The sequence below is a fragment of the Oryx dammah genome, unplaced genomic scaffold (genome assembly GCF_014754425.2).
Source record: "Oryx dammah isolate SB20612 unplaced genomic scaffold, SCBI_Odam_1.1 HiC_scaffold_19, whole genome shotgun sequence".
NCBI classification, from domain to species: Eukaryota; Metazoa; Chordata; class Mammalia; order Artiodactyla; family Bovidae; genus Oryx; species Oryx dammah.
In genome coordinates this window covers 3,275,118-3,297,350 of record NW_024070203.1, presented here as the reverse complement: position 1 = coordinate 3,297,350, position 22,233 = coordinate 3,275,118, and the positions used below count along the sequence as shown (strand labels likewise).

The window sequence follows — 22,233 nt, the reverse complement described above, 5'->3', positions numbered from 1 at the left end:
ATATACAGCCTTGACGTACTCCTTTTCCTATTTGGAACCAGTCTGTTGTTCCATTTCCAGTTCTAACTGTTGCTTCCTGACCTGCATACAGGTTTCTCAAGAGGCAGGTCAGGTGGTCTAGTAGTCCCTTCTCTTTCAGAATTTTCCACAGTTTCTTGTGATCCACACAGTCAAAGGCTTTGGAACAGTCAATGAAGCAGAAATAGATGTTTTTCTGGAACTTTGTTGCTTTTTCGATGATTCAGCGGATGTTGGCAATTTGATCTCTGGTTCCTCTGCCTTTTCTAAAACCAGCTTGAACATCTGAAAATTCATGGTTCATGTACTGCTGAAGCCTGGCTTGGAGAATTTTAAGCATTACTTTACTAGCGTGTGAGATGAGTGCAATTGTGTGGTAGTTTGAGCATTCTTTGGCATTGCCTTTCTTTGGGACTGGAATGAAAACAGACCTTTTCCAGTCCTGTGGCCACTGCTGAGTTTTCCAAATTTGCTGGCATCTTTCAGGATTTGAAATAGCTCTACTGGAATTCCATCACCTCCACTAGCTTTGTTTGTAGTGATGCTTTCTAAGGCCCACTTGACTTCACATTCCAGGATGTCTGGCTCTAGGTGAGTGATCACATCATCATGATTATCTTGGTCGTGAAGTTCTTTTTTGTACAGTTCTTCTGTGTATTCTTGCCACCTCTTCTTAATATCTTCTGTTTCTGTTAAGTCCATACCATTTCTGTCCTTTATTGAGCCTGTCTTTACAAGACATGTTCCCTTGGTATCTCTAATTTTCTTGAAGAGATCTCTAGTCTTTCCCATTGCTGTTGTTTTCCTCTATTTCTTTGCATTGATCACTGAGGAAGGCTTTCTTGTCTCTCCTTGCTATTCTTTGGAACTCTGTATTCAGATGCTTATATCTTTCCTTTTCTCCTTTGCTTTTCACTTCTCTTCTTTTCACAGCTATTTGTAAGGCCTCCCCAGACAGCCGTTTTGCTTGTTTGCATTTCTTTTCCATGGGGATGGTCTTGATCCCTGTCTCCTGTACAATGTCACGAACCTCAGTCCATAGTTCATCGGGCACTCTATCAGATCTAGCCCCTTAAATCTATTTCTCACTTCCACGGTATAATCATCAGTTCAGTTCAGTTCAGTTCAGTCACTCAGTCATGTCCAACTCTTTGTGACCCCATGAATTGCAGCACGCCAGGCCTCCCTGTCCATCACCAACTCCAGGAGTTCACTCAGACTCACGTCCATCAAGTCAGTGATGCCATCCAGACATCTCATCCTCTGTCGTCCCCTTCTCCTCCTGCCCCCAATCCCTCCCAATATCAGAGTCTTTTCCAATGAGTCAACTCTCGCATGAGGTGGCCAAAATACTGGAGTTTGAGCTTCAGCATCATTCCTTCCAAAGAAATCCCAGGGCTGATCTCCTTCAGAATGGACTAGTTGGATCTCCCTGCAGTCCAAGGGACTCTCAAGAGTCTTCTCCAACACCACACTTCAAAAGCATCAATTCTTTGGTGCTCAGCTTTCTTCATAGTCCAACTCTCACATCCATACATGACCACTGGAAAAACCATAGCCTTGACTAGACGGACCTTTGTTGGCAAAGTAATGTCTCTGCTTTTGAATATGCTATCTAGGTTGGTCATAGATTTTCTTCTAAGGAGTAAGCATAAGGGATTTGATTTAGGTCATATCTGAATGGTCTAGTGGTTTTTCCTATTTTCTTCAATTTAAGTCTGAATTTTGCAATAAGGAGGTCATGATCTGAGCCACAGTCAGCTCCCAGTCTTGTTATTGCTGACTGTATAGAGCTTCTCCATCTTTGGCTGCAAAGAATATAATCAATCTGATTTTGGTGTTGACCATCTGGTGATGTCCATGTGTAAAGTCTTCTCTTGTGTTGTTGGAAGTGGGTGTTTGCTATGACCAGTGTGTTCTCTTGGCAAAACCCTATTAGTCTTTGCCCTGCTTCATTCCACATTTCAAGGCCAAATTTGCCTGTTACTTCAGGTGTTTCTTGACTTCCTACTTTTGCATTCCAGTCCCCTATAATGAAAAGGACATCTTTTTTGGGTGTTAGTTCTAAAAGGTCTTGTAGGTCTTCATAGAACCGTTCAACTTCAGCTTCTTCACCATTGCTGGTTGGGGCATAGACCTAGACAAAAATACCTCTTAATTCCCTTCACCTATTTTGCCCACCTCCTACCCTCTCCCTTTTTGTAGCTACCTCTATGTTCTCTGTATCTATCAGGCTGTTATATTTTGTTCTGTTTTGTTTTGTTTAGATTCTACATATAAGTGAGATTCTACATATAAGTGAGATCAAATGGTGTTTATCTTTCTCTTAAGTATTTCACTCAGCATGATACCCTCTATATTTATTCATGTTGTCACAAAGGCAAGATTTCATTTTTGTTTTTATGGACGAGTAATACTCCATTGTATTAATATATTTGTGTGTGTATACACCTATATGTGTGTGTGTATATATATATATCTACATATATTTATATAAATACACACACACACACACACACCACATTTTCTTCATCCATTCATCTGTTGATGGACACTTTGGTTGCTTCCATACTTGGGCAATTGTAAATAATGCTGCAATGAACATTGAGGGCATGTATTCTTTCAAATTAGTGTTTCCTTCAGATAAATATCCAGAAGTAAAATTTTTTGATTCCATGGTAGCTCTATTTTTAACTTTCTGTGAAGTCTCCATGCGGTTTTCCATAGTGGCTATACCAATTTGCATACCCACCAACAGTGTACAGCATCTCCTTTTTTCCACATCATCACCAGTGCTTGTTCCTTGCCTTGTCACTGTCAGCCACCCTGACGGGTGTGAGGGGACATCTCTTTGCAGTTTGGTTTTCATTTCCCTGATGGTTAGTGATGTTGAGCACCTTTTCACATACTTAATGGCCATTGGTATGTCTTCTTTGGAAAAATGTCTACTTAGGTCCTCTGCCTAATTTTCAGTCAGTGTGTTTGTTTTGTGATGTTGAGTTATAAGAGTTCATTGTATATTCTGGATATTACCTCCTTATCTTTGGCAAAGAAAGCCTTTCAGTAGGCTGCCTTTTCATTTTCTTGATGTTTCTCTTCACTGTGAAAAAGCTCTTTAGTTTGCTGCAGTCCCATTTGTTTATTTTTCCTTTTGTTTCCTTTGCCAAAAATGACAAGATCCAGAAACATATTGTTAAGGCTGATGTGTAAGAGCACACTGCCTCTGTTTTCTTCTAGTTTATGGTTTCAGGCCTTACATTTACATCTAATCCACTTTGAGTTTATTTTTGTATATGGTGTGAGAAAGTAGTCCAGTGCCTTTTACCATGTAGCTGTCTGGCTTTCCCAATATCTTGCATTAAAAAGGTTGTCTTCTCCCCATTGTACATTCTTGCCTCCTTTGTTATACATTAATTAACTATATCACTATGGGCTTATTTCTGGGCTTTCCATTATGTTTCCTCGATCTGCACATCTGTTTTTGTGCTAGTACCACACTAGCTTGATGTCTATGGCTTTGCAGTTTAGTAAGAAATCAAGGAGCATGGTACCTCCAGCTTTGTTCTTCTTTGTCAAGATTGCTTTGGCTACTTGGGGTCTTTTGCGGTTCCAAATAAAGTTTAGAATTATTCTCCTGTGAAAAATGCTGTTGGTTTTTTCATAGGGATTACACTAAATCTGTAATTGTCTTGGGTAGTTTAGTCATTTTAACATTAATTCCTCCAATCCATGAACACAATATACCTTTCTATTTGTTTGTGTTTTCTTCAACTTCTATCATCAGTGTCTTATAGTTTTCAGAGTACAAGTTTTTTACCTCTTGAGTTAGATTTATTGCTATGCTTTTTATTCTTTTCGATGCACTTGTAAATTGTGTTATTTTCCTAATTTCTCCTTCTGGTAGTTCATTGTCAACAGGTAGGAAGGTAAGAGATGTTAATTCTGTATACTGAAACGACTGAATTCAATGATTATTTCTAATAGTTTTTTGATGGCATCTTTAGGATTTTTAAAATATAGTATCATGTCATCATCAAATAGTGATAGTTCTACATCTCCCTTTCCAATTTGGATTTCTTTTTCTTGTGTAAGTGCTGTGGCTAGGAGTGCGCTCCTACACTGATAAGTGTGGCTATCTTGTCTTACTCCTGATCTTAGAGGAAATTCTTTACACTTTTCACTGTTGGCTGTATTTTTGTTGTATATGGGCTTCATTATATTGAGGTACGTTCCCTCTATACCAACTTTTTATGAGTTATTATCATAAGTGAATGTTGAATTTGTCAAAAGCTTTTTTTGCATCTATTGAGATGATATGATTTTTATTTTTCAGCTTGTTGACATGGTGTATTGCATTGCTTGATTTGTGGATAGCGAGCCATCCTTGCATCTTTTGAATAAATCCCATCTGATCATGGTGTATTTTAATGTTTTATTGAATTCAGTTTGCTAATATTTTGTTGAGGACTTTTGCATCTATGTCCATAAGTAATAATGTCCTATAAATTTATTTTTGCTTTCTTTTCCCTTTCTTTTTTCTGTGGTGTCTGTGATGTGTCTGATATCAAAATGATGCTGGCCTCCTAAAATGAGTTTGGAAGCATTCCTTTCTCTTTGTAATTTTGGAATAGTTTGAGAAGAATAGGCATTAACTCCTGTTTAAATTTTGATAAAAATCACCTATGATGCTGTTTGGTCCTGGACTTTTAGTTGTTAAGAGTTTTTAACTTACTGATTCCAGTTTATTAGTGGTAATGGGGTCTGCTCATATTTTCTATTTCTTCCTGATTCAGTCTTGAGAGATTATACATTTTTAGGAATTGATTCATTTCTTCTATAATATATGGTCCATCTTATTGGAAACTTTTATAGTAATGTCTTATAATCCTTTGTATTTCTGTGGTGTTGGTTGTAATCCCTCCTCTTTCAGTTCTGATTTTATTTATTTGGATCCCCTCTGTTCCTCTTGCTGAGTCTGGCTAAAGCTTTATCAATGTATCTTTTCAAAGTACCATTCTTAGCTTCACTGACATTTTCTTTTCTTTTTCTTACTCTCTGTTTCACTTATTAGCATCCGGATCTTTTTGATTCATTCCTTTGACTACCTTCTAGTTTTGTTTTTCTTTTTCTAGTTCTTTTAGGTGTAATGTTAGATTGTTTATGTGAGATTTTTTTCATGGTTCCTGAGGTGGGCCTTTATGCCTCTAATTTCCCTCTAAGAACTGCTTTTGCTTTGTCCCATAGATTTTGTTACTTTATGCTTCCATTTTCATTTGTCTCTGGGTATTTTTAAAAATTTCCTCTGTGACTTCTTTAAGACTTATCGGTTGTTTAGTAGTATGTTGTTTAGTCTCCAAATATTTGGGTTTTTTGCATTATTTTTCCTGTATTTGATTTCTGTTTCCATATTGTTATCATCAGGAAATACATTTGATATCATTTCAACTTTCTTACATTTGTTGAAACTTTTTTTGTGTGATCTAGCCTGGAAAATGTTCTATGTGCACTTGAAAAGAGTATATATTTTGGTGTTTTTTAATGAAATGTTCTGAATCGATTAATTTCATCTGCTCTAATGTGTCATTTAAAGCCAACTTTCCTTATTGATTTTCTATCTAGATGATCTGTCCACTGATATAAGTAGGGCATTGAAGTCCCTATTATTAATATTGTAATGTATTATATTATTTTCTCCCTTTGTGTTTGTTAATATTTGCTTTATGCATTTAGGTACTCCTATAATGGGTGCATCGGAGAAGGCGATGGCACCCCACTACAGTACTCCTGCCTGGAAAATCCCATGGATGGAGGAGCCTGGTGGGCTGCAGTCCATGGGGTTGCTAAGAGTCAGACACGACTGAGCGACTTCACCTTCACTTTTCACTTTCATGCATTGGAGAAGGAAATGGCAACCTACTCCAGTGTTCTTGCCTGGAGAATCCCAGGGATGGGGGAGCCTGGTGGGCTGCTGTCTATAGGGTCGCACAGAGTTGGACATGACTGAAGCAACTTAGCAGCATAATGGGTGCATATACATTAACAATTGTTATATCTTCTTGATGGTAAATGATAAATCCTTTTATCATTACATAATGTTCTTCTTTGTCTAATTTCTTCTTTGTTTTAAAGTCTTTCATCTGATTTAAGGATTGCTGTTCCCTGCTTTTCAATTCCATTTATGGGAAATACCTTTTTCCATGACATCACATTCAGTCTTCATGTGTCTTTAGAGATGAGGTGAACTTCTTGTAGGTAGCATAATCATGGATTTTGTTTTTTATTCATTCAGCTCCTCTGTGTCCTTTGATTGGAATATTTAGTCTATTTAGTGTAATTATTTTGCATCTTTTTGTTTATGTATTTCTTAACTACTTCTTATTGTGGATACAGATGATTTTATACTTTTAACCTTCCTACTAGCTTTTAAAGCAGCTGATCTATTGCTTTTACTATATATTTGTTTTTACCAGTGAGATTTTTTTTCCTTCTCTAATTTTCATATTTTTAGTTGTGGTATTTTTCTCTTTAAACTAGCCTCTTTAACATATTTTGCAAAGCTGGTTGAAAGTGAAAGAAAGTGAAAGTGGCTCAGTCGTGTCTGACTGTTTGTGACCCCATGGACTATACAGTCCATGGAATTCTCTAGGCCAGAATATTGGAGTGGGTAGCCTTTCCCTTCTCCAGGGGAGCTTCCCAACCCAAGGATCAAAGCCAGGTCTCTTGCATTGCAGGTGGATTCTTTACCAGCTGAGCCACCAGGGAAGCCCAGTGGTACTGAATTCCTTTAACTTTTGCTTACCTTTTAAATCCTTTCTCCTCAAATCTGAATGCTAACCTTGCTAGGTAGAGTATTCCTGTTTTTTTCCCCTTTCATCACTTTGAATATATCATGCCAGTGTCTTCTGGCTGGCAAAGTTCCTGCCAAAAAGAAAGCTGATTGTCACATGGAAGTTCCCTTGTATGTGACTAGTTGCTTTTCTTTTGGTGCTTTTAAGAGTCTCTCTTTAATAATTGCCACTTTAATTATAATGTCTTGGTGTGGACCTCATTGAGTTCATCTTTTTTGGGACACTCTGTGCTTCTTGGACCTGGATGTCAATATCCTTTCCCAGGTTAAGAACGTTTTCAGCTACTTTTTTCTCCAAATAAGTTACCTACCTCTTTCTCTCTCTTCTCCTTCTGGGACCCCTCTAATGTGGATGTTAGTTTACTTGATGTTGTCCCAGAGGTCTCTTAAACTACCATCATTAAAATTTTTTTTTTTCCTGTTCAGCTTGATTTCCACTACTCTGTCTTCCAGATCACTGACCTGTTCCTCTATATTATCTAATCTACTGTCAAATCCTTCTAGTGTATTTTTTTATTTCATTTATTGTATTCCTAAATTGTGCTTCATTCTTCCTTATAGTTTCTAGCTCTTTGTTGACGGAGAAGGCAATGGCACCCCACTCCAGTACTCTTGCCTGGAAAACCCCATGGACGGAGGAGCCTGGTAGGCTGCAGTCCATGGGATGGCTAAGATTTGGACACAACTGAGCAACTTCACTTTCACTTTTCACTTTCATGCATTGGAGAAGGAAATGGCAACCCACTCCAGTGTTCTTGTCTGGAGAATCCCAGGGACGGGGGAGCCTGGTGGGCTGCCGTCTATGGGGTCACACAGAGTCAGACATGACTAAAGCAACTTAGCAGCAGTAGCAGCAGCAGCAGCAGCTCTTTGTTGAAATTCTCACCATGTTCATTCATTCTTCTGAATTTGATGAGCTTATTTATAATTATCACCTTGAACTCTTTATCAGGTAAATTCATTTTCTCCACTTCATTTAGTTCTCTTTCTGAGGTTGTCCTGTTCTTTCATTTAGAACATATTCTTCCATCTCCTTATTTTGCCCAATTTTGTTTATTCCTCTGTGTTAGGTGGGCTGGTTACATTTCTTGATCTTGGAGAAGTAGCCTCATGTAGGAGATGTCCTATGGGGCCCTGCAACCTACTCTTCCCTGGTCTCCAGAGCTATATGCTCTAGGGGTGCCCCCTCTGTGGGCTGTGTGCCTTCTTCTTCTGTGGCTGGGCTGGCTACTATGAGTGTGTTGGTGGGAGCCTGGACCCTGGCCTGGCTGGCTACAGGGATGTTTCTCTCATGGGGCTGTGGGGCTGAAGGTGGGTGGGGTAACAATCTCACATGGCTGGCTCCACAATCCACATGGGCCTTCAGGCTGGTGCTGGCCCAAGGAGCCAGGACCCCATGCAGCTGTCAGTTGCATTTTAATCAGTTTGTAGCAATCCAAGTGAGGCCCAGGCTCCAATGCAGGCCCCCAAGGCGACGATCACAACCTTTTTCAAAGCAGTGCTTCTCAGGCTTTCCTGGGTACAGCAGGGAAGTGGGTTTTCTGCTTCCTTCTCTCTAGAAATAGTGACTGTGTGTATCTGTCCCTTGAAAATGAGGTGGGAAGTATCATTTGTACAAGAACATCTAAAAGCTCTTCCTCTTGTCCCACTAAGAATAAATGGATTATATGCAATCTAAACAAAGCAGTGGAATTTCAAGTTTTAGAATGAGAACAAACTGCCTCAAAGTCAGATCTTTATCTTATCAACCAAATCACTGTCATGTAAAGATGTCCAAAAATATCAATAATTTGCTGAAAACTAATTTGCAAAGAAAATTCATGTGTGAATAAAATAATTTAGTGTTTCAAAAGTTGTTTTCTTTGAGACAGAAATTATATTCTTATTTTAAAATAAGGGTAATTAATAAAAAATAAGCAAATCATTCATTTTTTATGATAGCTCTTATGCTTTGAAATATAATAAGGGGCTTTGAAATATAATAAGGGGCTTAGAAAAATCCAACTATAAGTCTTGGCATGGAGAAAAGTTTCCCAGAGATTTTGGCAGTGAAAGAGCATCAAATATCTTATCAGTAGCCAGCCTAAATCACAAAACCCATGTGCCTTTCTTGAATTTTGGATATATCTATTTGTATCCAAATTCTGGAGGAAGCAATGCAAAACACTCAATGGGCTTACTGTTTACTGGATACTTGATCATCTGCATAAAGTTCTTACAGCAAAATCCAGAAAGATGTATCCATGTTATTTTCACCTTGAAGTTACCTTGCAGGGTGATGGGCAGAGATGCTCCTGGGAAGTTCAGGCAAGGCTCTGGGGACAATTAGGACTAGCTATCTGCCAGCTGGCTGTGTTAGCAGTCACACCCTCACTTAGAATCCAGGGACCTGGACTTTTCTTTGGACTTCCAAGGTAGGAAGCCAGGGAAAGGAGGAATTCATTAGGGAAGACCTGACTGGTCACTCATTCCCTCATTCTGCATGAGGAGGCCAAGTCCCAGAGAAGCACAAGATTTTTCCTAATAGTACCCAAGTCTTCTGCTCAAAGGGACACTTCTGAACAGAAAAAAAAAAAAAAAACAAACTTGATTCTCAAAAGACACGTTATAGGTTATAGTCAGTCATACTTTCAGGGCCACAAACTCAGACTGGATTAAGGAGATAACTCTTTTAAGATTCCTTGAGACTTTCCAAATATGGCTGACCCGCCTCTCTGTCTGCCTTCAGGAAGATGCTTTGGTTGAGATGCCAGCTCGGCTCTGGGGCTGTAAGAACTGAGGAATGAGGAGTAAGGCTTGGATTGGAAGAGCAATGGAGAGGTCAGGATGCAGGGAAAGGGTTTGGGAGAGGAGGATCAGGGAAGGGTCACAGACCATGACATGTGGCCCCCAAATGTGTGCACTCAGGGAATATGGAGTTAGGATGTCCTAGCTTGTCTTCTCCCACGATGCAGGGCAGTGGAGCAGCCATCCACAAGGCTTTCCCCAGCAGCTTTATCCCTAGTCCTCTTCATGGCCTCACTCCCTCAAATTTATAGTACTGTCAGAATTAAAGTGATGAAGCCAGTCAGAACACAGCTTCCATCCCATCAGAATTCTGAACGTAGTGATTCTGACTACAGCTGGGAAATAACACACAAAATATTGACCAAGCCCAGGCTGACAGAGCTCTGTTTCAGACCTGAAGATGGATGAGATCAATTTTGAAGCAACTCTGCCTTCATCTTCTAAGTTATAGATGTCAGTGAATTTTTTTATGTTTCAAACTGCATCCTTCTAGAGTAATCACAGTCATCATTTTATATAACCCTTAGAAAATGAGTCACTTTGTGATGAAGCAGCATTTTAGAATTTGTGGGCTACTGTAGGTTTTATTCAATTTAGTTGGTTGGTTTTCAACCAACGTCAAAGACAGTTTCATTTCAAAAACTTCAGAAGACAGTTATATTTAATGTTAATCCACGTTTGAACAACCAGTCATCCAATTTTATATTTTAGTTACTAAATGTATCAATAAGCCCTAAATGTATCAAAAATCATTAAAGTTATTAGCTTGCCTATACCATATGCCTGTTCCATTTACCAGTACACAGGATATATTATACATGGGATATAGTATGACACGTGATTATATTATAACCAGTACACATGTGATATATTATAACCAGCTGGACTTGTAGACAAAGCACAGAGAGGTACAGGCTGCAGAACCCGTGAAGCCTGGGCCACGTCTGGTCCCCACCAGCTCCCCTCCCGCCAACCCACCCCCCTGGAAAAGGGATGGCTGTATGGACAGGTGACAAAGTGGAATGAGCGTTTTCTAATCACTCCAAAAATCGATTTCTCCTTGAATTATCCCCAAAGCCTGCTTTGAGGGTTTAGTTAAATAATTCATCGGCTGAACGTAATACAGCCTAGAGCAGAACCGAAGCAGTCTTTCAAAGCATCCTTCCTCCAGGGCAGTTGCACGCAAGAGAGGTGGCGGGAACAGTCCTGCAGGAGCAAACCCCGCCATCCACGCGCCTCACCTGCCATGTCGATGGCGAAAGGCCTGTCTGCTCTCCAGCCGGTGTACCAGCCCACGACTTTGCCGTTCTCCACCAGCGGACGTTCATAGCGCCGCCCACCGACCAGGCCCACCGGCCAGACTGAGACCTTGCGTGTCGTTCGCATCTACAAAAGCGGAAAGAGATGTGGTTGAGGGCTCCTTAGGAGAAAGACCCCGAAAGGAGGAAAGGAATGTGAGCCACGGAAGAAACAGGGGCAAGGGGGAGTGGAGATGTTCAAAAGGCGCGGGTTTCTGAACAGAGCCCTCCTGCTGGTAGACGGCTCCCGATTCCCCGCTGGGGACCACTGTCCTGCGCCGCCGTGGACTCAGTCAGGGGCTCAGGGCTGATAGATAAAGTGCATCAGTGTCTGAACATTGCTCACCTCCTTGGAAGCTAAGTCGTGGCCACCAGATATTGTCTACTTGTCTCAAAGCTGAATCTGCAACAATACTCAGTACCTCCAGAAATGAGGAGGCTGGCTGACCCCCAGGGAACCGCATATCCAGTAACAGCAGAGTTCCGCTCAGAGAGCTCACAGGGCTTGGCTGGCTCTGATTTTGCATTGTGACAGACACAGAGACATCTTGTCTGGGAACACGCATAATAGGATCCAGATCCAGAACGGACACCAGGCAACCTCCGGACTGACAGAAAGAAAAATGTACCCTAAATTCGCCTGCCTTTCAAAGGCAGTTTGGCCAAATTAGAGAGGAATGCCCCATGCCAGTGGCTGGAATCTCTGGTCCTCTCCAGGTACACGCTCTTGTGCTTGGTGGAGCTCTGGTCAAAGACAGCCCTCAACCAGAAGTTATCTCCTAGATGTCCTTAAAGGAAAAGACGCAAAGTTCACAGAAATACAGTCCTCTCTCAGTTCACTCCACCTTCAGACCCATCTCCTTGCACACTGCAGAAAATGGAAACATTTCCATTTTTTTTGTTTGATATCTCAAACATGCCAAGCATACTGAAAAACCAAATTAAATCTAATACATGTTTTTCTTACAGTGACAAAATGGCCTTGTGTCTAACAAGGCACGAAAATAGTGCTGTGTCCTTTTTTTGATATTTCCTTAAAATGCCTGTGATTTTTCAGCTCCTAAACTGCTTTTTCCTGGAGCACTAAATGTTGAAATGTGGAAAGCTGGTAGGCAGACCCCATCTCACACTTGGGTGGGTGTCCTGACAACGCATAGGCTGTGCCTGGATACAGCAAAGGCTGAAACATTCTTGATAAGGATGTAAGCACCATGTGATATCTGATATGTGAGTCATGGGTAGCAAGAGATCAGGATGAGCTGTGCTGTGAAGAGGTACCTCACGGGCAAAGAGGCAGACAGACAGGAAAAGAATGGAAGGAGACAGGAAACAGGAAAAGAGAAATTTCCTTAAAGAGTAGAACACACATAACTGGAACACTCCTACAGGGGCTAGGAAACATGGCCAGACAGGTTCAATGCCTGGCTTTTCATTTTAAACGGGGCCATGAAAAACGTGAAGGATTTTGCCCACAGATTCCAGAATGGCCTAGGGTTCTTGGTAACGAGAGGAAACAGAAGTGACTCTTCACACTTCTGTGCCAGTTTCATGCTAGAACATGCAGGGTTTGTTTTTATGCTCCAAATTCCTGAGAGTAGCTCAGACCAAACATCTGTTCATGTTTTATTTTTTCAGAAGATCGGGTGCTAAAGGAGAAGCAATGACTATTGAACACAGGTGATGTGGCAGGATTATATTTCCAAGCATGCTAAATTTTAAAATGTCAGTCATTTAAATACAGGCAGCACATCATATTCACAGTTGGTTGAGCCCACAGATGCTGAGCCTGTGGATATGGAGGGTCCAGGTTGGCGCTTGAGCATCCTCAGATTTTGGTACCTGCAGTGGGTCCTGGAGCCAATCTCCCATGGGTACCTAGGGATGCCTGTAGTCTACAACTTCAGAAAGATCCAGATGCTTTTGCCATGTATGCATGCCTCTGAGATTCAGTGTGGAATCCTGCATCACACAGCCTGGCAGTACAGGACCTTGCATTTCAGAGGGTGTCAGGCATTTTACAGGAAAATAGCAGAGTTATTTACAGAGCATCTGCACGTCACCCCAGGGACCCATCTTGTTCAGCGTCCTTTTCATTCCATCACTGATTCTTAAGGAGTCCTTGGCAGCTACATTCTTTTCTGAGGAGAGGGGGATGTAATGATGACTGTTCCTATTATAAGTAAAATTTTCCTATAACTAAAATAATTCCCAATATTTAAAAGCTTTCCCACTTTCTTAGCACAAAGCAGCAGCTATGTCACGGCACAATTCCAGGTACCTGGTGTGAGCTCCAGTTTGAAATCGAGGAGTAAAGTGCTGGATGTTAAGACAGTGAGGAAGCACTTTGCATATTAATAAGATTCACAACTTTAAGACCAGGTCTGGCCCCCAAAGGCATTTTCGTCCTCTGTATTCAACACCAGAGCCATACTCTATCACTTACTCCTCCCACTGTGACTCCCAGTTAAACGGACAGGACTCCCAAGCAACCAGCCCAAATCATGAGCACACCCAATGGCTGAAGGACCACAAGATGTGTTAGGTACATCTCCACACTCTTCAGTCTAAACGCCTTCAAACTCCCCAGGGCAGGAGGTGCTGGTCTGTCTGCATCTTCTCCAGGAGAGCAGGGAGGCAAGGAACTGCCCTGCACTCCATGTCTGGCCACTCTTACCAGCAACCAGCCCCTGTTTCTTTAAGCCAACTTTGTTCCTGCAGCTTTAAGCTACAAGGCTTTGGTCCCTGTCTGGGAGACAGCTAGCAGCCAGCTGCAGGACTAGAACACTTCAGATCACACGTCCGTCATCATCAGAATGCCCTTATAGTGAAACAGAAAGTTAAACAATTGTCTTTAGCTTCCTTTAAGACCTACTGGTAAGTGAAAGTTGTATTTATTTTTTCCAAAGGGAAATGAGCAAAATCCTTGATCTTATGAAATATGAAATGCTATAGGCAACCTCAAGGAGTAGAATTACAATAAAGAATTTTACATCTCATATCCTTCTTTTTAAACTAATAATTTCAGTGGCAAAAAAAGCCACCCCAAATTCACAATTTAAAAAAAAAATCACCCTCAATGTGCCAGAATCCATGTTTAGAACTAAAGACAGACAGGAAAGAGAGCTGCAAATATGATGAAGATGCAGTGAGTGTACACCTGGGGTCCAGGGCCTTTCCAATATTGAGCATAAACACCTGGTATTTTCCAACAGAGAAGCTACATTTATATGATCCAACACATCCATAAATTTTCTTTGGAACAAGTCTGAAAAATTAGCATCATGTCTGTTTTCTCTGTTGCATCTGATTCACCATCCATTTCCTTCAACTAACAGTTCCTTGGCTCAGCGCTATTCACTCCACACTGTGTCCTTCACATAACTGGATATTGCCCGGGATCTTTTCTCTTTTTTTCCAGATAATTTTGATTTCCATACACAACCATTTACAGAGCATGAACTTCTGAGAGGCAGAAGCTAATTACTTAAAGGAGCTAAGAATTCTAGAAGCAGAAATGCCCCTAATGTTATATATGCAACCCTTCTCTTGTGTCACTGGGTAGAAGGTCTAGAAGACCACACCTCACATCTCTTCACACCTCCTGTATCTTTCCACTAAATGTCAGTCACATACCTAATATGTGTCCAGTGCCAGCCCCTGAGTGAGGTGGATGAGGTCCATGCCTATGAAGCCAATGTTCTGGGAAAGAAGAATCAGTAACACAATTAACTGCAAAACAAGCTACTTAAATCTGATGCTGATGATGGCTCTAAGAGGGAGCAGATGGTGCTGTGAGGTACATTTCCGAGACTCTGATCTGGTCTGGGACCTGCTGAGGCTTGAGCTAAGCCCACAGCATGAGAAGACTGGCCACCGTGGGCACGAAGACCCAAGACTTTCCAGGAAGAAGGCCACTCAAGTGCTTCAGACCATGGACAGCAACGTTCCCCTGCCTTCCTTAGTAAAATAGATTCATTTCAGACAGTGGCTGCTGGGAGTTGGATTTCTCACTGCTGGAGTGAGAGCTTACAGATGGGGAAAGAGAAGAGCAGCATGACCCAGGTGGCTGTGGATGAGAGTTGGAGACAGCAGTGTGCACTCATGTTTAGCTTCATGTAGAGAGGGTTATAGATGGTTAGAGCTTACTAAAGAGACGGTTATAGACAGTCCTTCTCAGGTGGCTCAGTGGTGAAGAGTCCACCTGCCAAGCAGGATCCATGGCTCTGGAAGATCTGTAGAAGGAAATGGCAAGCCACTCCAGTGTTCTTGGCTGGGAAATCCTACGGACAGAGGAGCCTGGGGGGCTACTGTCCATGGAATTGCAAAGGCGTCAGACCCAGGTTAGAGACTAAACAACAGCAATAGATAAACACGTGTGTACGCTGGTTAGTACACACACAGTTCCTTGCTCTGTCAGCTGAGGGGCCTGGAAGCAGTGACCTCCTCAGTAGCATCGAGCTCACCTGGCTCCAGATCATGGTTCCTAACACCATGCTCTAATAAAGGGAACCAGAGCTATTCAGAGAAGCAGCTGACTCCAGGGCTGGGGCAGAAATATACAAGATGATCCTGGGCATCTTCAGAGCCAGGAAGCAAGGGAGCATTCAAAAAGACAAAAACAAAGGCATATAAAAAGGCCCACAGGAGCCTATCAAATGGCCAAAGGTGGAACAATTTGATCAACAAAATTAGATTACAAACTACAAAACAAACACTAAACACAAATATAACTGAAGTATATAAACAAATGTTTGAATAAATCAGCACATGGGGAATATACCAAATTCCCACGCAGAAGAATTGCAAATTCTGTACGTAGGTGGCCCTCCTCCCAGCCAAGGAGGTAGAGCTGACTCCCAACTCCTTTGCGGCGGGCTGCATAGTAACTTCCTTTTAGAGAGATCAGTGTGGAAGAAGCTTCACAGTGGAGAAACCTCAAGGATACCGTCCACAGTTTTCAGTCCTGTGCCCTTGATATGCTGCAAATGGCACTGTCCCTCCATGGGCTTTTCTATCCTCTGCAGATCTTTCTAATAAGAGAAACCAGGGCTCCTTGGAGAAATGGCCAATTCCAGCACAGAGATGGGAAATACACAAGATGAGCCGAAATCATCCTGCAGTGCCAGAAAGTAAGGACGGGTTTAAAAGGCAAAGATCCCACACGGACCCACATCAGTGAGGGTCTCTCTGAAGAACACAGCCAGCTAAAAGAGCTCCCAGTGACGAGAGAAGAAACAATGCAAAATAATGAGCTATACAAAAGTGTAGATAGTATGTACTCTTAACCTGATATTATGAAAAGGGCACTCTTCTTCCCTCATCCATAACCATATTCTAATCATGAGGAAAACCTCAGAAAAACTTCAATGGAGTGGCATGCTACAATATACCTGACCAGTACTCCTCTAAAGTGTCAAACTCATTAAAAACACAGCTTCCCTGGTGGCTGAGGTGGTAAAGAATCTGCCTGCAGTGTAGGTTCAATGTGCAGTGCAGACCCAGGTTCAATCCTTGGGTTGGGAAGAACTCCTGGAGAAACGAACGGCCACCCACTCCAGTATTCCTGCCTGGAGAACTGCATGGACAGAGCAGCCTAGCGGGCTACAGTCTGTCTGGTTGCACAAAGTTGGACAGGACTGAGCGACTAACACTTTCAGTTACACTCCTCCAAACCGTCAAGGTCATCAAAACCAAGGAAAATCAGAGAAACTGTCACAGCCAAAGAGGAACCTACAGAGACCTGACTGAATGTAGTGTGGTGCCCAGAAAAGGCTCCTGGAACAGAAAAAGGATATCTGGTAAATACTAAGGATATCTGAATAAAGAACAGACTGTAGTGAATTTGATTCATTCATTACAACACGTGTAACACACATAACATACTGCAGAAGAGACACAGATGTATAGAACAGTCTTTTAGACTCTGTGGGAGAGGGAGACGGTAGGATGATTTGGGAGAATGGCATTGAAACATGTATAATATCATACATGAAATGAATTGCCAGTCCAGGTTCGATGCAGGATACAGGATGCTTGGGGCTGGTGCACTGGGATGACCCAGAGGGATGGTACAGGGAGGGAGGAGGAAGGGGGGCTCAGGACGGGGAACACGTGTACACCCACGGTAGATTCATGTTGATGTATGGCAAAACCAATACAATATTGTAAAGCATTAGCCTCCAATTAAAATAAATAAATTTAAATTAAAAAAATTTTTATTTCCAGAGCACCTGGAGTAACTACTCCTTCTCTGTCCAGCCCTGATGGGTAGGGTATGATGCAGACTTATTCTCTAGCCTAGGGTCAAGTTCTCACTCACTTTCTCTGCCTTCAGTTACCATGTAGACAGAGATCACAGCGGAGCATTTGGCAATACGTGGCCTGAGAGGGGAGTCTGGACTGGCCTGTACAGCAGTTTTGCATTTTAAATGGAGACATAGTAAAGCCCCAAGCTGTCCGGCCTCCTTGCCGATCTGGTGCACTGGGCTGGAGTCCTTTATGGTGACAGCAGCTGGATTGCAGCAGCACCAGGCCAGCCCTCCCTGCTCCCCCCAGTCCCCCTCCACCCCCCACCACAGCCTCCAAAGCTGAACCTACATGTGATTCTTTACCAGTCTGTGCTTTCATGGGGGACAGGCCTCCCTGCAAAGTGGGCACCTGGAAAACAGACCAGATGAGCCACAAGTACAGTAAGTCCCTACATAAGAATGAGTTCCATTCTGAGAGCATCTTCATAAGTCCAATTTGTTCCTCAGTTCAGTTCAGTTCAGTTCAGTCGCTCAGTCGTGTCCGAGTCTTTGCGACCCCATGAACCACAGAACGCCAGGACTCCCTGTCCATCACCAACTCCCGGAGTTCACTCAGACTCACGTCCATCAAGTCCGTGATGCCATCCAGCCATCTCATCCTCTGTAGTCCCCCTCTCCTCTTGCCCCCAATCACTCCCAACATCAAGGTCTTTTCCAATGAGTCAACTCTTCACATGAGGTGGCCAAAGTATTGGAGTTTCAGCTTCAGCATCAGTCCTTCCAGTGAACACCCAGGACTGATCTCCTTTAGGATGGATTGGTTGGATCTCCTTGCAGTCCAAGGGAGTCTCAAGAGTCTTCTCCAATGCTACAGTTCAAAAGCATCAATTCAATGGCAACCCACTCCGGTACTCTTGCCTGGAAAATCCCATGGATGGAGGAGCCTGGTAGGCTGCAATCCATGGGGTCGCGAAGTTGGACACGACTGAGTGACTTCACTTTCACTTTTCACTTTCATGCATTGGAGAAGGAAATGGGAACCCACTCCAGTGTTCTTGCCTGGAGAATCCCAGGGATGGGGGACCCTCGTGGGCTGCCGTCTATGGGGTCGCACAGAGTAGGACACAATTGAAGTGACTTAGCAGTAGCAGCAGCTTTCTTCAAGTCCAACTCTCACATCCATATATGACCACTGGAAAAACCATAGCCTTGACTAGATGGACCTTTGTTGGCAAAGTAATGTCTCTGCTTTTCAATGTGCTATCTAGGTTGGTCATAACTTTCCTTCCAAGGAGTAAGTGTCTTTTAATTTCATGGCTGCAATCACCATCTGCAGTGATTTTGGAGCCCCCCCAAATAAAGTCTGACACTGTTTCTACTGTTTCCCCATCTATTTCCCATGAAATGATGGGACCAGATACCATGATCTTCGTTTTCTGAATGTTGAGCTTTAAGCCAACTTTTTCACTCTCCTCTTTCACTTTCATCAAGAGGCTTTTGAGTTCCTTTTCACTTTCTGCCATAAGGGTGGTGTCATCTGCATATCTGAGGTTATTGATATTTCTCCCAGCAATCTTGATTCCAGCTTGTGCTTCCTCCAGTCCAGTGTTTCTCATGATGTACTCTGCATATAAGTTAAATAGGCAGGGTGACAATATACAGCCCTGATGTACTCCTTTTCCTATTTGGAACCAGTCTGTTGTTCCATGTCCAGTTCTGACTGTTGCTTCCTGACCTGCATATAGGTTTCTCAAGAGGCAGGTCAGATGGTCTGGTATTCCCATCTCTTTCAGAATTTTCCACAGTTTATTGTGATCCACACAGTCAAAGGCTTTGACATAGTCAGTAAAGCAGAAATAGATGTTTTTCTGTAACTCTCTTGCTTTTTCAATGATCCAGTGGGTGTTGGCAATTTGATCTCTGGTTCCTTTGACTTTTCTAAAACCAGCTTGAACACCTGGAAGTTTATGGTTCACGTATTGCTGAAGCCTGGCTTGGAGAATTTTGAGCATTACACTACTAGTGTGTGAGATGAGTTCCTAAGTCCAACAAAGTTAGCCCTGTTATTCAACTAATAATCGTGTATATAATATTGTACTCTAGGAGACATATAATACTTTTTACACAAACAGATGCAAAAAATAAAACACCTTTGCAGTACAGTGCCTTGAAAAGTATAGGACATGCAGGTGCTGGCATCAAGTGACAGGTAAGAAGAGTGACTGACTGGAGGAGAGAGAGGAGATGGGGGATAGTAGAGCTGAAGGGTCGTCAGCAATAGGAGATGGAGGGCAAGCTGCGATTTCACTCAGGCCTGACACTGATGGCACAGGTTCCTTACTCGATTCAATTCTATCTACCCTCTTGAAAAAATGGTCCAATTACATCTGGGTAGTAGCTCCTTTTCTTTTCTTCATAGGTGACATCCTGAGCTTGAAATAAAGACACTGTACAATTTCAATGATGTGAACCTGCATTTGCATGTCACATCACACAACTAAGTTCATGCGTCTGGTGTATGTTGTCATGTATGTGCATCCTGTACAAGTGGTTTTGCTTTTGTGTGCTTTCCTGTACAGTACTATCTAGAGTACAGTAGTACTCTAGAAGTACTAGAGTACTTCTAGTAGTATGAGTACTACTATTAGTACTTCCACTAGTACTCTACAAGTACATCTACTTTATCATGTGTGTGCATCCTGTACAGGTGGTTTGCTTTTGTGTGCTTTACTGTACAGTACTACGTAGACTACAGTAGCACTCTAGAAGTACTAGAGTACTGCTAGGACTATTAGTACTTCCACTAGTACTCTACAAGTACATCCACTTCTAGAGGATGCACACACATGATAATGTACACCAGCCACATGAACTTACTTCTGTGATTGGACATGCAAATGCAGTTTCACATAATTGAAATTCACAACTGGAAGGTTTGTATGTAGGGGATTTACTGTACACAAGGAGGCAACACTGTTGCACAGACAAGAATGAGGGCTATTCCTGTATATTTAATATGCAAAACAGTGTTATGAGTCCATTAGTTCAGTCGCTCAGTTGTGTCTGACTCTGCGACCCCGTGGACTGCAGCACACCAGGCCTCCCTGTCCATCACCAACTCCCGGAGTCTGCTCAAACTCATGTCCATTGAGTCAGTGATGTCATCCAACCATCTCATCCTCTGTCGTCTGCCAGGAGCCAACACCGGAGATCCCACCCATGACAAGGTCATGAGGAATAGCCTGGAGGGCAAGGCAGGATCAGGACTTGAGGGACTCCCCAATCCCACCCATGACAAGGTCATGCGGAAGAGCCCGATGGGCAAGGCGGATCAGGACTCAAAGGGATCCCCTAGATCTGTTCGAGCATCACCCCCAAACCAAAATCTGTTTACTGTTTGCTATGCGATACTCTTCTGACATTAACAGGGGCCTATCCCCAACCACCTTTTTTTTGGAAAATTAACCTAGAGCTCCAGTTAATAGTCTCCTGCATATAAAAGGAATGTCTCAGCTCAAACCCCTCTGATGGCTCTCTAACTTGCCTGACAGGTTTACCCAGACTTGTCATTGTTCACAGCCTCCCAACCGCGAGAGGCACGAGAAGCTTAAAACATCTTAAAAATATAGAGCCTTTTAAAGAGCTAAGAATTATATTGGTGAAGGGTTCCTTGTTGAGTTAATGATTGCCACCAGGCCTCCATATCCTTTATCTTTTAGGCACCTGAGAGGATATTAATCAATGTAATTGGGATGTAGAAAAAGGAATATAGTAGTTTTGATATTAGCAATACTAGACTTGAGTTAATGAATTCTCTCTTTGTTATAAATCATTGTACTCCTTTTTATGTAGAAATGTAACTTTATCATTTTCTAAGGACAAAGCAGATTTCAGAAAAACATCTTAAGGGAAAACAAGTTTTCTGGTTAACTAACCTTTATCAAGAAAGATGGGGCCATAAAATGTTAACAAGGCCTCCTGGCTGGAAGATAATATAAATCACCTAAGACCTGGGTATACAGATAGGTATGCAGAGAGAAAGCCTGGTCTTGATAAGGGTCAGAGCTGCTGACCCTGCATGACTCTGTTTCTTACATTTATCTCTATGTACAACCCAAAGTATAAAAGCTTCCCTGAAAAATAAAGTGACAGACCAGTTCCACGAAAGCCTGGTTCCCCCGTGTCGTTCTTTCTTTCTCTCTCTTACTCTTTTTTCCAGGCTGATCCCTTGGAGCACAGGGGCCCTCCGTGTTCACTTATCTGCCTGGGCTTCTAAGACCTGAACGGGAAGGCGCTCTGTGTCTTCACTCTCTCAGGAGACCGGGAGGGTGCCTATGGCTTACGTAAATGGTGCAAGTCCTTTGTCTTGGGGCTTTATTGGCTTTCTGTGTAAACCAAAGAATATCAGCCTCTTTCTCTGCTCTATTTTCTTAACTGCAATATTCTTTCTTATCTCTCTCTATATCTCTAAATAAATCTCAGTCGCCGACGCTGTTCCTCCTGAGGGAATCCCTGGATCCAACTAGGGCTGGACCACGGTAGTCATCCCCTTCTCCTCCCGCCTTCAATCCTTCCCAGCATCAGGGTCTTTTCCAAAGAGTTAGTTCTTCGCATCAGGTGGCCAAAGTATTGGAGTTTCAGCTTCAGCATCAGTCCTTCTAATGAATATTCAGGACTGATTTCCTTTAGGATTGACTGGTTGGATCTTCTTGCTGTCCAAGGGACTCGCAAGAGTCTTCTCCAACATCACAGTTCAAAAGCATCAATTGTTCAGCGTTCAGCTTTCTTTATGGACCAACTCTCACATCCACACGTGACTACTGGAAAAACCATAGCTTTGACTAGATGGACCTTTGTTGGCAAAGTAATGTCTCTGCTTTTTAACATGCTGTATAGGTTGGTCATTCGGACACAACTGAGCGACTGAACTGATAGGTTGGTCATAGCTTTTCTTCCAAGGAGCAAGCGTCCTTTAATTTCATGGCTGCAGTCACCGTCTGCAGTGATTTTGGAGCCCAGAAAATAAAGTCTGTCA

The 22,233-nt window shown here is 42.4% G+C and overlaps 1 protein-coding gene across 1 annotated transcript in view; it reads right to left on the bottom strand.

The window, feature by feature from the left end:
* The window catches only part of B3GAT2 (beta-1,3-glucuronyltransferase 2), a 101,858-nt gene that overhangs the window by 47,276 nt on the left and 32,349 nt on the right, over window positions 1-22,233 (bottom strand). The window contains exon 2 of the mRNA XM_040261402.1: window positions 10,894-11,038. Within this exon, the coding sequence (XP_040117336.1) occupies window positions 10,894-11,038 (145 nt within the window). The remainder of the gene's footprint in view (window positions 1-10,893; window positions 11,039-22,233) is intronic.